The sequence below is a fragment of the Aegilops tauschii genome, chromosome 3, assembly GCF_002575655.3.
Source record: "Aegilops tauschii subsp. strangulata cultivar AL8/78 chromosome 3, Aet v6.0, whole genome shotgun sequence".
Classification (NCBI taxonomy): domain Eukaryota; kingdom Viridiplantae; phylum Streptophyta; class Magnoliopsida; order Poales; family Poaceae; genus Aegilops; species Aegilops tauschii.
The window spans coordinates 26,214,037-26,229,918 of record NC_053037.3 but is presented as its reverse complement, the minus strand read 5'-3'; the positions used below and the strand labels follow the sequence as shown (position 1 = coordinate 26,229,918).

Genomic DNA, 15,882 nt, shown 5'->3' with positions numbered 1-15,882 from the left:
TAGTTTCGACCATTGTCTCACTAGTTTCGACCATTGTCTCACTAGTTTCGAACATTGTAACGAGGAAGCAAATGTGGTCACTCATGAGTTCGCGATGGTAACTAGATTTTATATACAACTCATGATTGGTTTGAGAAAGCTCTGAATGACATCGTGCCCCTCCTCATAAACGATGTTACTGTGCCCAATGTCCAATAAAGTTCCTTTTTCTTCAATTCAATAAAGTTTTTTTTTCGTCAAAAGAGAAAAGGCTTTGGTCAACGGCAATTTTAAGGAGCGAACGTTCTCCCTACAATCATCCAGCACGATGGAGTAATAGCCGTTGGATTTGTGTGTGCGGCCATGCGCTCGCTTGATCCACGCCGTAGTGGAGTCCGTTTTGGTTTTGGACTAAACTGGAATTTTAACAGTTCTGACGGGTCTTAATGTATGATAGCCAAATAAAGGGAGGTTCCCCGTCCTCTATCTCAATCAAATACTCCTATCCTAAAAGAAAAATCCCACAAGCTCGCTCCTCGCATCGATGGCGCCGGCGCCAGCGATTCCCGCCGACACCTGCACCTCCCGCCGAGTTGCCTCCGTACCTGAAGTAGCACCGCCACCAACCTTTCCCCCGGATTCGACCACTCCCGTGTTCGGCGGGCAACCTGATTCCCCACCAAATTTGTTGCCCTAGAGCCTGTTGCGTCCGACCTTGGTATCAAGATCCATGGTGCTCCCCGCTCTTTCCTTCCAGTCCTCCACCCTGATGGGCTCAAAAGCTGCCGACTCTGCCTCTGGATTCCCCGACTGGTCTTTCTCTGCAAGGAGCCGCGTTTCTTGGAACGCCGGAACAAGACCACCGCCAAGTGCCGGACCAGCGAGGGTGGAGGCAAAGGACAGGCCAAAACGGTCTCTTATGATAAGCAAAGCGTTCTTGAGGGTACACGGGAATTTCATCTAGTCACTTTCATCATGTTAGTTTAATTCGTGTTCGCTACTTTGATAATTTGATATGTGGGTGGACCGTTGCTTAGGTGTTGCTCTTACTTGAACAAACCTCCTACTTATGATTAACTATCCCGCAAGCATCGGCAACTACGAGAAAAGTATTAAGAATAAATTCTAACCATAGCATTAAACTTTTGGGTCCAATCGGTCCCTTACGGAATAGTGCGTAAACTGGGGTTTAAGCTTCTGTCACTCTCGCAACCCACCATCTATTTACTACTCCATAATGCATTCCCTTAGGCCCAAGTATGGTGAAGTGTCATGTAGTCGACGTTCACATGACACCACTAAGGGAATCACAACATACATACCATCAAAATATCGAACACATATCAAATTCACATGATTACTTGCAACATGATTTATCTCGTGACCTCAAGAACAAAAGTAACTACTCACAAATAATAAACATGCTCATGATCAAAGGAGTATTAAATAGCATCATGGATCTGAACATATAATCTTCCACCAAATAAACCATATAGTAATCAGCTACAAGATGTAATCAACACTACTAGTCACCCCCTAGAACCAATCTATAGTTCCGGTAACAAGATTGAATACAAGAGATGAACTAGGGTTTGAGATGAGATGGTGCTAGTGAAGATGTTGATGGAGATTGCCCTCCCCAAGATGGAAGAGTTGTTGGTGATGATAATGACGATGATTTCCCCCTCCGGGAGGGAAGTTCCCCTGGCAGAATCGCTCCACCCGAGGGCAAAAGTGCTCCTGCACAAGTTCCGCCTCGAGACGGCGGTGCTCCGCCCCGAAAGTCTTCTCCTTATTTTTTCTAGGTCAAAATGACTTATATACCAGAAGATGGGCACCGGAGGTGGGCCGAGGAGGCCACAACCCACCAGGGCGCGCTTGGGGGGCCTGGCGCACCCAGGTGGGTTGTGCCCACCTGGTGGCCCCCCTCTGGTGGTTATTGGCTCCAATATTTCTTAAATAATTCATCAAAAATCTCCGTGAAGTTTTAGCTCATTTGGAGTTGTGCAGAATAGATGGTCTGACGTAACTTTTTCAGGTCCAGATTTTCAGCTGTTGGAATTCTCCCTCTTTGTGTGTACCTTACAAATTATGAGAGAAAAGGCATTAGAATTACTCAAAAAGCATTATTATGGATAAAAACATTATAAATAACAGTAAGAAAACATGATGCAAAATGGACGTATCAAGCACGACTCGTGCAATTTTAAGAGATGATAAAAAATTTATTAATATGAGAATTGATTAGTGTGCAGGTGTTTAGATAACGAAGGCTTTGGCTTTAAGATTTGAATTATCTCTCATGCAAAGGGTTGGATGCAATCGACTGTTTATCAACTTGGATAATTTGAAGGCCATTGACATCATAAAGAATGAAGAGGTATATGTGGGAGCGGCAGCAACTGTTTTTGATTATTATTATTATATGACTCATGACTTCCTTCTCACTAGTTTCGAACATTGTCTCACTAGTTTCGAACATTGTAACAAGGAAGCAAATGTGGTCACTCATGAGTTCGCAATGGTAACTAGATTTTATATACAACTCATGATTGGTTTGAGAAAAGCTCTGAATGACATCGTGCCCCTCCTCATAAACGTTGTTACCGTGCCGGCAATGTCCAATAAAGTTCTTTTTTCTTCAATTCAATAAAGTTCTTTTTTCGTCAAAAGAAAAAAGGCTTTGGTCAACGGCGATTTTAAGGAGCGAACGTTCTCCCTACAATCATCCAGCGCGATGGAGTAATAGCCGTTGGATCTGTGTGTGCGGCCGTGCGCTCGCCTGATCCGCGCCGTAGTGGAGTCCGTTTTGGTTTTGGACTAAACTGGAATTTTAACAAGTTTTGACGGGTCTTAATGTATGATAGCCAAATAAAGGGAGGGTTCCCCGTCCTCGATCTCAATCAAATACTCATATCCTAAAAGAAAATTCCCCCAAGCTCGCTCCCCGCATCGACGGCGCCGGCGCCGGCGATTCACGCCGACGCCTGCACCTCCCGCCGAGTCGCCTCCGTACCTGAAGTAGCACCGCCACCAACCTTTCCCCGGATTCCACCAATCCCGTGTTCGGCGGGCAACCTGATTCCCCACCAAATTTGTTGCCCTAGAGCCTGTTGCGTCTGACCTCGGTATCAAGATCCATGGCGCTTCCCGCTCTTTCCTTCCAGCCCTCCACCCTGATGGGCTCAAAAGCCGCTGACTCCGCCTCCGGATTCCCCGACTGGGTCTTCCTCTGCGAGGAGCCGCGTTTCTCGGAACGCCGGAACGAGACCACCGCCAAGTGCCGGACCGGCGAGGGCCAAGCCGTGGAGGTATCCTTCTGGCTCGTCGACCCGCCCGGCGTCTCCTACTTCACCTTCAACTGCCCCGGCCTCGACGCCTCCGTCTTCCACGACAAGGAGCCGCCCTCCCTCGTCTGCGCCGCGGCCGCCTTCGTCGTCTTCTGCCTCTCATTCAGGGGCTCCATCCACCACTTCGTCTACAGAGCCGCCCCCGCAGGGAAGCAGTCGCTGCAACCGCTCCCGGACCGGGACCGGGACCCCAGCTCCACGGTCTTCAGGAGAACGGGGTTCGGCCTCTTGCCCTGCGCCGACGGCGAGCACTACGCCGTGACCTACATCGACCGCCAGTGTCTTGGCAAAGATTCTGATTGGTGGTTCCATGCGCACGTCTTCTCGTCTGAAACTCGGGCGTGGAGCAGCCACAGGCTGTCGTTGCGGCACTTATCCAAGTCTGACAGGCTCATGTGTTGTCGTCATGCCTTGTCACGGCAGATCGCTGTTGCAGGCTCACTGGGCTGGGTTGATCTCATGAGTGGCATTGTCCTTCTTTGCAACCTGTTGGACGGGAATCCTGTCATCAAGTTTATCCCGTTCCCTGAATCAAGGGTTAGCTTTCTCGACGAGGATGGCCACCCTGAGCTCGCTCCTCAGTATTATTGCAATGTTGCCTGCTGCGGCGATCTCATCAAATTCATCGAGGTGGAATTTGATGACCCGGTTGTCAGGACCAGCGGTATAGGTTGGAGAGCCACTCTGTGGGAGAGGAAGATCTCCTGGGACAAGTGGGAGATCCGTTCCACGGTCGATGTTGCTAACATCTCGGTTGACCAAAGTTTTTCTGCTGTATTGCCTGGGCTGTGGTTTGATGAGACCCAAAAACTGGACTTGAAGAAACTGATTTTCTATACCCCGCTGCCGAGCAGGCGTGATGACGATCTTTTTTACATGGTGGCTAAGGTGAATGCTGACGACGAGACTGCCTGGGCCATCGCAGTTGACATGGAAAGGGCAGCTGTGGAAGCAATGGCCCAGTTCTCTCTTGGACGGTACAAGTACCACATTGCAATGTACTCTTCATGCGACTTCCCCAAGTACCTCAACATGACCCCAGGTGATTCTTCCATCTTTATGCCCATATGATTTAACTCGCAGTCGTAGCTTTTGAATTCTTTGTTGTCTGTTGGTTATATGTGCTTAGGACAACGTTTCAGTATTGACACTATGGACATTGGACTGTTCATGGTCATTAACTTTTAGCTGGTTTCATTAATCTTATAATCTAACTATGTTTTCCAATGTTTTGACTCGTACATGTTAATGCGTTAGAAATACACATGAAGCTGCAGCCCATACTTACTAAATGTGCTACCAGCATGGACCCTGTGTATGGAGACCTCACTTATACAGGCAGGCAACACGGGGTTCATGAACAGACATCATATATTCTGTAACCTCAAGTTTCATATTGTGGTCAGATGCAAGTATGCAAGATGAAATAGCTGTTGATATTGTCAAAGACAGTCGAGGTGTATCCTGAGGCCATTTTTTGTTTTTTGTGGGATGATCCCATACCTAGTTAACTTGTTCAGCACTTAGTACTTATGATAACTGAGGCTGTGCATGATGAACTGACTCATCCGTTCCTCCAACCAAACAGGAAAGACAGTGATTTGTTGCTGCTAATTCAAATCTGTTCCATGAACCAAATTAAAGCATCAACGGATATAGACAACCTCAAGTGGCTTATGCAGCATGAAATACCAAAACTATCATGAAAATCCACTAATAACAGCAATCTGCTAGGGCCAGTGTCTTTTCATCTCATGTTGCTGGTCCTTTCGTACATGTGTGCTTGACCAACCTGTGCACATCCTCAGACACCATATTACCACTGCAGGATGGCCTTGCTATGTATGCTGTTTATGGCACACTGATATAATTTGTTAGAAGAAATGAGAGCAATCCAATGATGTAATGATGTATCCTCCAAATTTTTTGATCCATGATCTGCTGACGGGGCAATAAAATTGCTCAATTGACAAGTTATACATTTTTCTTTCGCCGTCCTTTTTATCTAACTGTTTCGTTGTCCATACTTTTGCAGGGGCAGACATGTATAATCCAGTGGACAAGTGCTCTAAGCGGTAATTCATACATAGCTAATTTTAGCTGTTCCAGTATTTGATTTTTTGCATGATATCTATTTCATTTATGCTGCTGCTTCTGTAGGATGTCTGTTGCCAGGTTGAGTGCAAAGCAGTGTGTGGTGCAAGTGCTGCGGACTCTAGACTGGCTTCAAGAACTTGGTAACTAATAAGCCTGACTTCTTGATATATGCTCTTTATTTGTCTTGGTTATGACATACTAGATGTGCAGCCAACATTCACCAAGTGCATGTTTAGGCCGTTGATCTGCAATTAATTTCTTAGCATCATCTGTGAATATCTGCTGAATTTAATCTGCTCTAAATGCTTGCCCATGTCAAGTATAATATGCTTGTAAATTTTATGTGCTTTCACTCTTCATTTGTATGTCTGTAACTTTCTTGGTGAACATCTTAAGCAAGTGCAGCCCGTGTGATAGCATCATTAGCTCTGCAGATATATGTTCTTGCAAATTGGCTGTCATGACCAGGGCATTCACATCTGTATGGTCAATTGCAGATCAATGCTTGGAAATTGAGAGGTCAACTGACAACACATACAGATTATTACTTCAGTTTTCTCCTGTATCATCTCTGTGTTCCAGTATCAGACCAGTAAGTTCTGTTATTGTATCCCACAGATATAGTCCAGGGCTTCATGTTACGAGTGTATCCTTATCTCTTTGCTATAAACCCTTTGTTGTCAAGTTTCTATTTCTGTTTATTTGGACCGCGCACACAACTTCTCTTTGACAAGCTTCAGATTCTTCATTTATTTGTCCGAACTATTTAGGCAGCCGTGCTAGCGTGTTTATAAAGCAATTGCTTGATTTCAAATTATGAACCGTCAGCATTCTTGAGCAATTATTTAAATTCATGTTATGAATTCAAAGTGTGACTGAATCCTAAGAAAATCGTGATGCAGATGGTAAAATATGCTTCCCAAGGTGAAGCTGCATCGAAGGCTGTAGATTTTTGCCGAAGGTATATAGATGAGGAAACCAGGCATTTGTTTGTGAAATAAACTTACATTTATATCTGATCATAATGTCTGTTGTTTCCTAGAGCTTTGGAAGATTTCGACTTGGCTCTACACGGATCACCGAGTGATCCATCAGCATCCGTTGAAACCATGCGTAGCAAAATCAGTGATGTCATTCAAGCTTTGGACAAGTACAAGAAAATGAGTGGCCTCTCTTCTTTATTAATAAACGGAGCCCTTAGTGATTTTAATTTTATACCTGGTTCAATTGTTTCAGCGTCATGCAAATTGTGCCATCAACACTGATACCGAAAGAAAGGATGCTTGGAGATGCCAGCGACCAAAAAAGATCAAAGGCAACATCTGAAACTCTTGAGAAGCCATTCGAGGCAAAGAATACAGTTTATGGGTGGCTGCTACTGAGATTGATGTCCTTTCCTCGGGAGTGGTATCAAGTTCGCAGGAGATGGATGATAGCTAGCCGTGAACAACGACAAGCCGTGGTGAATACAAAGGATAAACATGGCAAGTGGCGGCAACGGAAATTCGAGCCCAGTAATTCTCGAAGAGAAAAAAGGACCTGATATCAATGGCCGTGGTTATGTCATCTTCCCACCGTGATGTAAAGGAGTCAGTATCTTACTGATATGGAATGTCTGTAGAAACATATAAGCTTATGGTAGATTGAGTGTTGAGTTATGGTTTCGGCCATGGTTATGGGCATGATGCTTATGTGAAGGTGCTGGTTGCTGCTACCTAGTAGACACCTAACTGTAGTAGTACTACATATGTTGTTGCTACCAGGAGTACTTGCTAGTTCTTCCTGCTTGCGTGCATGAAGAAACTGGTGGCAGGTTGTGCTCTTCTAAGTTAACTGCAACTAGAACCCCAAATCTCAATCCTGGTTGTACCTAGTAGGTGAATGAAGTATCGGTTGTCTTACTCAATTGTCATTCTTGTCGCAGCTCGATGTCGTGCATCGTCGTGCTTTTGCTTCATGTGAGGGTCCGATGACATCCGCACTCCCATCGAAGGCGCTTCATCGTGGGTCTGGGGCGTCTGTCGTCTCTGGTACCGTTGGCTCACCAACCTCGTCGCAGCTCATGTTGCGGTTGTCTGGCACGTGTTGGGAGCTTTTTAGAACGAGTGGAGGCTGCTCTGAGTAGACTCTCTCTTGCGTCGGCTATGTTGCAGACCTCTCTGGCGTCGTACTCTCCTTGCGCGGACGGTGTTTGCTCCGCGGAGGATAAGGGGGTGGAGTTATATGGCTCCTTCTCCCCTCGTGTTGGAGACAATTCATCCTTGATGCCTACCTCCCATCCTATGTTGTCTTCCACTGAGGACGAGTCCATTGCCGTGCTTGTGGCTTCGGTGCTGCAGGTCATGCCCGATCTTAGGGAGCTATGTCTGAGTTTGTCAGTGGAGCATATGAAGGTGGACACACCGACGACCTAGGGTGAGGGACAAGATTCACCTTTGTCAAGTGAGCAGCTGGAGGTTCCTATGGTTGATGATGCGAAAGGGAAGGCGTCCGCTATATCATGATGGATTGTGCTCGGTTCTCGTGTTATCGACGTGGCCTTGGTATTTTGAGTCATCATTGCTGGTTTTCTCGCCCGGGGTTCTGTTGCATTGTAGAAGTGTTGAGGGTTGTGCTTGTTGAGTGTTGGGAGCACTTGGCGGCTGTCTACGTGGTCGTGGTGCTTCGTGTTGAGTGAGTTTGTTTGTATCGGTTTTCGCCCGTTTTTTTGTAAATTAACTGGGCAATTCTCTTCTTCTTAATTAATCAATGAGGCAATTCTTTTGCCTCCGTTTCGAAAAAAGATGGGCCTGAGTCATGTGTTGCTTGGAAGTTGTAAAATCGAGTCGAGGTATTGATAAATCCACTTATGGATCTAACACTTGAAGAAAGGTATTTTCTGGCAAAAATCCACTTATCGGTCTAACAGTTTAAGAAAGGGTTTTTGTCCAAACGAATAAACTATCGAGGTAACTAAACGGGCCTTGCGGAGCCGTATATTGCGCCATTTACATCCCTAGGTATTGAGATGGAGTTATAAGTAAAACCCCAGTGTATTATGGTCGATGTAGACCCCGCTTGCTATTTGTCACGCGAGGCAAAGCGGAGATGGGGTGAAGAGCCAGGCCGGAAAGAGCCAACATATCATCTTAAGATTTTACGAAGTCATCGTAGGCCACTCGTAGTCGAGGAGAACGTCTCCTCTCACTGAACGCGCATCGCCGAAAATCCTGAAATAAATCCAGGATAAATGCGAGCATCAGGATTTAATTCCTAGTGGGCCCGAGATACCACTGTTTGTGTCCGCGAGGCCAAAAAACCATGGCCTAATGCGCGCCCGCAAAAGCAAATTCTGACTGTTTGGTGTCCGTCATGACGCATTTTTGTCCTAAATTTGGGCACAATTTGCGTCCACATGCATATGATACGTATGTGCCATGCGTCCGCTCGGTGTCCATCTCGGACCCGCGTGTCAGCCACCCAACCACCACCCGCTGGTCATTTTCAAGCCCACGCTTGCGTTTGGGCCTGCACGTCAGCCATAGAAACTCGTCATGTGTGTCGTTTTTAATGCCACACGTGTCGTGGGGGCCCGGCCAGTCCACTTCCTTCCCTTTGACCAGCCCTCTTCCTCCTCCCGCCCTCGGCTGGTCGAGATCTAGCCCTATCCGCCGCCCCACCGCTCCACCACCCGCTGACGCAACAATCCCGTGGAAGTGGATCATGGCAAGCCAGGGAAGCATGCCCACGAGGCTAGGTCCTCATGGGGGTCGGGGGCCAGCGGGAGGAGGCCCAACGACAGGCGGCGGCACAGTCGGATGCGGCGCAAGTGGTGGCACAACTGGATGCGGCGTTGACGACGTGGCAACATGCCTTTCCATGAGCGGCGGCGGAGTTCGTCGACCTAACCCAAGATGACGAGGACGACGACAAGTAGATTGGGCTTATTTAATTTTTTTAAGTTTATTAATGTTAGACTGGACTTCTGAGTTGTTTATTTTTTAATTCAAAAATCTAGACCTCAAATGTTAAATGTGTCCTCTGCATTGGGCGCACGTACGACTCAGCAAAAAAGGACAAACTTCACGTCTGTTTTGGGTCTTCGTGTTGAAGTTGACCTTAGACATTTTTTAGGGGGGAGGGAGGGGTTTGGCCGTCATCTCTTTTTGGGTAGTAATCTGCGCCGGCGCACCGGCCCAAATTTTGGCCGGTCGCTGCGCAGCCGTTCGATCTGGCGCAGCCGTTCAAATATCTACCCCCGATCTGGTTCTCCTCGTTGACTCGTCCTCTTCCTTCCTCCCGACTCATCCTCTTCCTCCCGATCCCCTGCTGCTGCCCCACACGACTCCGCCTCCATGTGCAGCTCCGCGAGGGCACCGGCCGCCGGGCGCTCGCACCCCAACCCCTCGCCGCCCCTCCGCTGCTTGCCGGAGAACCTTCCCCTGCTAGTCTATTTCAGTTGCAGCTCGACGCCGACCACCAGTGAATGCCTTTTAGTGGATGTAGCAGAAAACATCGCCGCTAGTAGCAAATCCAACAACGATTGCAGCAAAAATGGTCCCCGCAGTCGCGGGGGTCACAGCTCCGCCGCGTTGGATGTAGCAAAATCACTTGCCAGTAGTAACAAAATAGAAAGAAGGTGGTAGCGATTTTTAGGCTAGTTCCAGCAAAAACAAATCAAAACAAGGTGGTAGCAAAAATTCTTTATGCTTCCAGCAAAACAGATGGCTGGTTGAAGCAAAATTTCTTGCCGGCCGCCCAAAAATTGCGATCCCAGCAAAAACACACAAAAAGCTTTTGTACTCGCATCCATGGAAAAGTGTTGGTTCCAGCAAAAATGCTTGATGCTTCCAGCAAAAACAATGGATTGTTGAAGCAAAAAAAAACTACTGGAGGTTGCGGCTGTTGGTTCCAACATTTTGCTGGGATGGTTGTAGCACCTCGTGTCGCCGGTTCCAGCAAAAAAGCTGGCCGGTTCCAGCATCGTGCACGCCGCCCAACCTGTCGCAACTCTTTCATGCCTCCCCGGTTGCAGCATCCCACGACGTGGTCCTAGCTTCACATCTTCTCCATTGACCGACGCTGCTCATAGCTTAGGCTCGTCGGAGCGTGCGGCACGACACCAGAGGACAGCAGGCGCGTGGGGCGGTGCATGGCCAGGCTGTTGCCTTGGCCGCGCGGCTGCTCGTCGTGGCTGGTTGCAACACACAAGCCCGGCCACCCTCGACGCCGGCGACCTCGCCTGCCGGCATGGCTAGAGGAGATGGTGTGGTGGAGAGCTCTCGCTGGAGATGGAATGGAGGAAGGGAAAGGGAGGGGATTGGATAGAGGATGAAGACGCACTACGTTTGTGGATAAAAAAAAGAGAAGCGGTGGAGGAGATAAGGCTCCTGACCCCGCACTCGACACGCGTGAGGGAGGAGACTGGCCGATCGTCCGTTCCCAAACGTTTCCCTCTCTTTTTTGGGTACCTTAGTTTTTGAATCAATCATAATAGGCACTCCCTTGAGTCACAATTATAATATATTTTTAAATATTTTAATATAAACTACATACGAAATGAAATAAATGAGCAAATACACTAAAACGTGTCTATCCTATATATGCACCTGATTCACGAAAAAATTAAAACAACTTTGGAGGGAGTATCTAAACTTTTACTCCCTCCGCTCACAAATATAAGATATTTTAATATAGATTACATATATACTGAATTGATTAAAGAAACACATTAAAATTCGTCTACATACATCTCAATCGGGGACAAACATCTTACAATAATAAATGGAGATGCATATTTTGGTGATACATGCCAGCACTGGAGCGTATCCCACTCTTCGGTATTCGCCCAAAACTGAAAAGAAAAGTTTGCCACACTGAAGAGCTTATAGAAAAAGAAAAAACAAGAGAGAAAGCCAATCCAATTCCCCGCGGCCGTGCCCTAGCTCGCCGCGCCGCCCGCGGCGACCTCAACCTCTAGAGAGATCCATGGCATGGATCACCACTGCCTCCTTCAACCCCTCCTCCCTGACCGGGCCATACGTCGCCGGCGGCGCCGCCGCCGCCTCCCCACGCTCCTCCGCCTATCCCGACTGGGTCCTACTCCGCAAGACGGCGCGCATCTCGGCGTTCCGGAACGCGACCACCGCCGAGGGCCGCACGGCCGAGGGCCGAGCCGTCGAGGCGTCCTTCTGGCTCGTCGACCCGCCGGGCGTCTCCTACTTCTCCGTCCACTGCCCCGGCCTCCAGGAGGAGCCCCAGGTCGTCTGCGCCGAGGCCGCCTTCGTCCTCTTCCGCGTCAGGTTCAGCTTCCCCAGCGAGAGGCGGATCTCCACCCACCACTTCGTCTACACGGCCCGCGGCGCCGCGGGGCCGCCCTCACTGCAACTCCTCCCGGAGCCCCCCGGCGTCGAGGCCGTCAAATCCCACCAGCTTGGCCTCTTGCCGCGCGGCGGCGAGCGCTACGCCGTCGCCTTCCTCGATCGCAGTTGGACCGCCCGAGGTGACGCCTGGCAGTGGCAGTTCGATGCCTACGTCTTCTCGTCAGAGACATGTTCCTGGAGCAAGAAGGAGGCCTCGCTGGGCTTATCGGAGTCTGACGCAGCATTATTGCGCCCCTATGCGACCTCCAAGCAGATCGTGGTCGGAGCAAGCGCGCTGGGCTGGGTCGATATCTCACGCGGCATTACTGTCCTCTGCGACCTGTTCGACGAGCGTCCTGTCGTAAAATACATCCCCTTCCCGGCGACAGGGGTTTGCATCGCACCCTACTACCGTCTCACTCGCCACTCGGCGCAATGCTTCCACGATGTCGCCTGCTATGACGGTCTGATCAAATTCGTCGAGATAGGCTCCAATGAACCTGACTGCATGATAAAGGGGAAAGGCTGGAGAGCCACCACATGGATCAGAAACATCTCTTGGAGAAGTTGGCGCAAGCACACCAGAGTTGATGTCGCTAATATCTCGGTTGACCCAAGATATTCTGCTCTGTTGCCTGAGCTGTGGAACCATGAGACCCATAAGCTAGAGCTGAAGAAACTGGTTTTCTTACTACCCACCCTGAGCGTGCGCAACGATGATCTTCTCTACATCATGGCCAAGGTGGGTGGGGAACATGACAAGGCCTGGGTCATCGCCGTTGGCATGAAAAGTGCGGTTGTGGAGGGACTAGCCCCTGTTTCGACCGGACGGTACTGCCCCAGTACAATGTTCTCCCCATGTGCCTTCCCCAGTTACCTCAACAACATGACCCAGGGTCTGGTTATTCTGCCTTCTTTCCCCTTATACCTCATGTCATATGATTTACTCAGCATTATATCTTTTGAACTCTTGGTTGGTTAAGTGTTTACTCAGGACAGCTATGTTTTAGTTTTGACATTATTGACATTAGACTGTTTGTGTTCATTATATTTAGCTGTTCATCAAACTTGAAAATCAACAGCCAGTTCCGTAACCTTCATGAGTTTATGTTTCATGTTGTGGTTAGTTGCAAGTATGCAAGGTGAAACAGCTGCCGGTACTGTCAATGCAGAGAGTCAAGGTGACTCAGGATTTGTGTGAGATGACTGGTACATTACTTCTTTTATTAGCATAGTGCTTATGCGATGTGAGGTGGTGATGAGCCAACTCGTTCTGTTCCTCAAATCAAACAGGGGAAAAAGTTGCATTTTACTCCCAATTGCATATTTTCACAGTGACTGTCAGTTTGGTTCTTTTTTGGCAATTATTAGTAAACAAGTTGGAAGAACCATTCATGGCAGAGACTGTCAGTTTGGCATAGACCATAGAGCCAAGACGACTCATGATTTCTGTGGAATGATTGGTACATGACTTCCTTAATTAGCGTCGTGCTTATGGGGTTCGAGGCCGTGATGAGCCAACTTGTTCCGTTTCTCTAATTAAACAGGAAATACACATTTTAATTTGCATTTTACTCCCAGTTGGATTTGTTGGCAGACTGTCAGTTTATTTTTTGAATTAGGAAACAAGTCCGAAGAGCCGCTTGTTGGATGTGATGGAGGAATCTTGGAAGAAGAGGAAATTCAAGCCGAGCACAGGATAAGAGGCAAGTCACATTTCTTGTTCATATTGATCTGCGTTTATGTTCCGTATTTACTTCGTTATCTATGTTATGCACTGTTTTTTTGGTACCGTTTATTTGAAATGATATGCTATCTCGTGCCTACCACGACATATTATGTAAAAAATATCCAGAGAACAAGCACTTTGAGATTCCCCCCTCTCATAAAAAAAATGCCCCCTTGAGAAGTTGTATCATCTCTTTCCCCAATTTTTGTATGTAACTCTTTGTCGAGTAAATTGCAGGGCCTGACATGGGCAACCCAGTGGTCAAATACTTTAAGAGGTAAATCGTGCATTGCTATCTTTACCTGTATTTGAATTTTCATTTGCATGACATTGTGTTGATTTCTGCTGCTGCTGCTGTTGGCTGCCTGTTGCCAGGATGAGTGCTTCACAGTGTGCTCTGCAAGTGCTGTTGACTCAACGCTGGTTCAGGGAACTTGGTAATTGATAAGTCCACTCCTTGAAATACTACTTTTTTATGGGATTGATTTGGTTGTAATATACCACATCTTGAGATGCAGATGTTCATGCTTAGAGTTTTGATTCAGAATTAATCTCCTTACTATACCCTCTGCAAATGTCTTCTCAGTTTAATATGCAGCATTACTGTAAATCTTGTTCAAGTCAATAATACTATTGTTGGAAATTTTGTCAAGCAAGCATATCCGCTAAATTGTTACAGAACAATTGTTTGCTTCTGCGTATATTGTGAATTGACTGTGATGACCAGAATATTCACATGTATTTGGTGTTTGGTCCTTTGCAGATGAATGGTTGGATTCTCAGGGATCAGCTTGCGATGCATGCTGCAAATCACTACCTTACTGGTGTCCAGCATCAGCTCTGTGTTTTGATATTAAGGCAGTAAGTTCTGTTTTGGTGACTTGCAGGCTTAATTAGTCCAGGTTTTCATATTCTGAGTCCATCGTGTTCTTTTTGCTAAACCTTTGTCCTCAACTTCGTCTCGTTTTCTATCTTCAAACTGTGCACACATCTTCCCTTCCAGAGCTTCAAATTCTTTTTTGAAGTTTCTTGAAATAAGACACAGCCGTCACTAGCGTATTTGTATTCCAAAATATGAACTGTCTAGTTACCTAGATCCTTAAAAAAATTGGTGCAGGTGGTAAACTATGCTTCCTATAATGGTGATGGAGAAGGTGCTTCCATGGCTGTAGATTCCTGCTTACGGTATGTATGTGTGTGTGTATATACGAGGAAACTTTATGAACTGCACTTTGTTTGTGTGACTATATAACGCCTCTTGTTTCCCTAGAGCTTTGGACGATTTCTATAAACTACTGAAGCAGTCACCTCTGAGTGATCCATCAACAACTGAAGCCATGAAGCTTCAAATCATGGTTGCCCTTGGCGCTCTAGACAGGTACTAGCACTTGAAATGAAAAAAAAATCCGTATCTACTTCAAAATTGGAAGAACCATTTACTGACCTATTCTCACGTTTTCCATCTTTTCAGCATCTTGGAATTTGTACCGCTAAACCGTATGCCAAGGAGCATACAGAAGGTGCTTGTAGATGTCTGCCTGGAACGAAAAGAAAAAACACTAGTATGTGAACACTGCGAGAAGCCAGGCCTTACAGAGGATGAATCTGACGAATGGCGGCAATGGGGATCAGACTCGGGGGACGAATCGGATGAATGGCAGCAAGGGTCATCCGACTCGGAGGATGAATCTGATGAATGGCAGCGAGTGGGACCCGACTCGGATGACTCCCTAGAGACCCGCGGGGAGAAGCAGGCACAGGTTCTGGATCGCCGGTCGGGGCACTCGTATTGGCTGTATTTTGTTGGCTGCGTATTGGTAGTGATCGCTGCAAGAGCGTTGAGTCATCTCACTTTAATGTCATAGAGCCAGTATCTTGTTATTCTCTCTCTGCCAGAATTATTGTAGGAGCTCCTGTGCCGTGCATGTAAAAAGGTAGGGTTCTGGAAAACTAGTGTTAATGAAGGTATATATAGGTGGTGGTCAATGTATCAGCCTGATCCCTGCTGACAGCTTTTGTTCTTGTTCCTTTTCCTGAATCAGATAGATTTGAAGGACATCTGTGGCTATATGTTGTATCTGCTTCTGGGCTCTCACAGGTTCAGATGGCACTGACAAGGTGTTGTGATCACTTTAAGCTGCTCAGCAAGTTAGGGAAAGGAAAAACAATGGTTGGGAGTATTTGCAAATAACCACTTGGTCGTGCTAATATTACTGTCCACTATGAGGAAACCGTACTTTTTGACCCTTTCTTTATTTATTAAGATATACAATTATATACCCAAAATAATGTACATGAAAATGACAGAATAAAATTGTAAATGAAATCTTAAAACTAATGAAAACAACCCAGAATGGTTTATAGAAATTGGAAAAAGCTCGCAGAA

General features: G+C 47.1%; 2 protein-coding genes across 2 annotated transcripts; both read left to right on the top strand.

Moving 5' to 3' along the window:
- The first annotated feature begins 2,886 nt into the window (after positions 1-2,886).
- LOC109753983 (uncharacterized) lies at positions 2,887-7,332 on the top strand. Its single transcript, XM_020312907.3, has 7 exons — positions 2,887-4,371; positions 5,365-5,404; positions 5,490-5,566; positions 5,924-6,018; positions 6,329-6,387; positions 6,469-6,576; positions 6,663-7,332. The coding sequence occupies exons 1-7, from the start codon at positions 3,120-3,122 to the stop codon at positions 6,967-6,969; spliced, it is 1,938 nt and encodes a 645-aa protein (XP_020168496.1). The 5' UTR covers positions 2,887-3,119; the 3' UTR covers positions 6,970-7,332.
- Positions 7,333-11,286: 3,954 nt separating this feature from the next.
- LOC109753980 (uncharacterized) lies at positions 11,287-15,566 on the top strand. The gene is made up of 8 exons (XM_020312903.4): positions 11,287-12,663; positions 13,390-13,473; positions 13,734-13,773; positions 13,872-13,933; positions 14,260-14,357; positions 14,614-14,681; positions 14,767-14,874; positions 14,968-15,566. Exons 1-8 carry the CDS (start codon positions 11,394-11,396, stop codon positions 15,359-15,361), a joined length of 2,124 nt encoding a protein of 707 aa, XP_020168492.1. The 5' UTR covers positions 11,287-11,393; the 3' UTR covers positions 15,362-15,566.
- Positions 15,567-15,882: the final 316 nt, after the last annotated feature.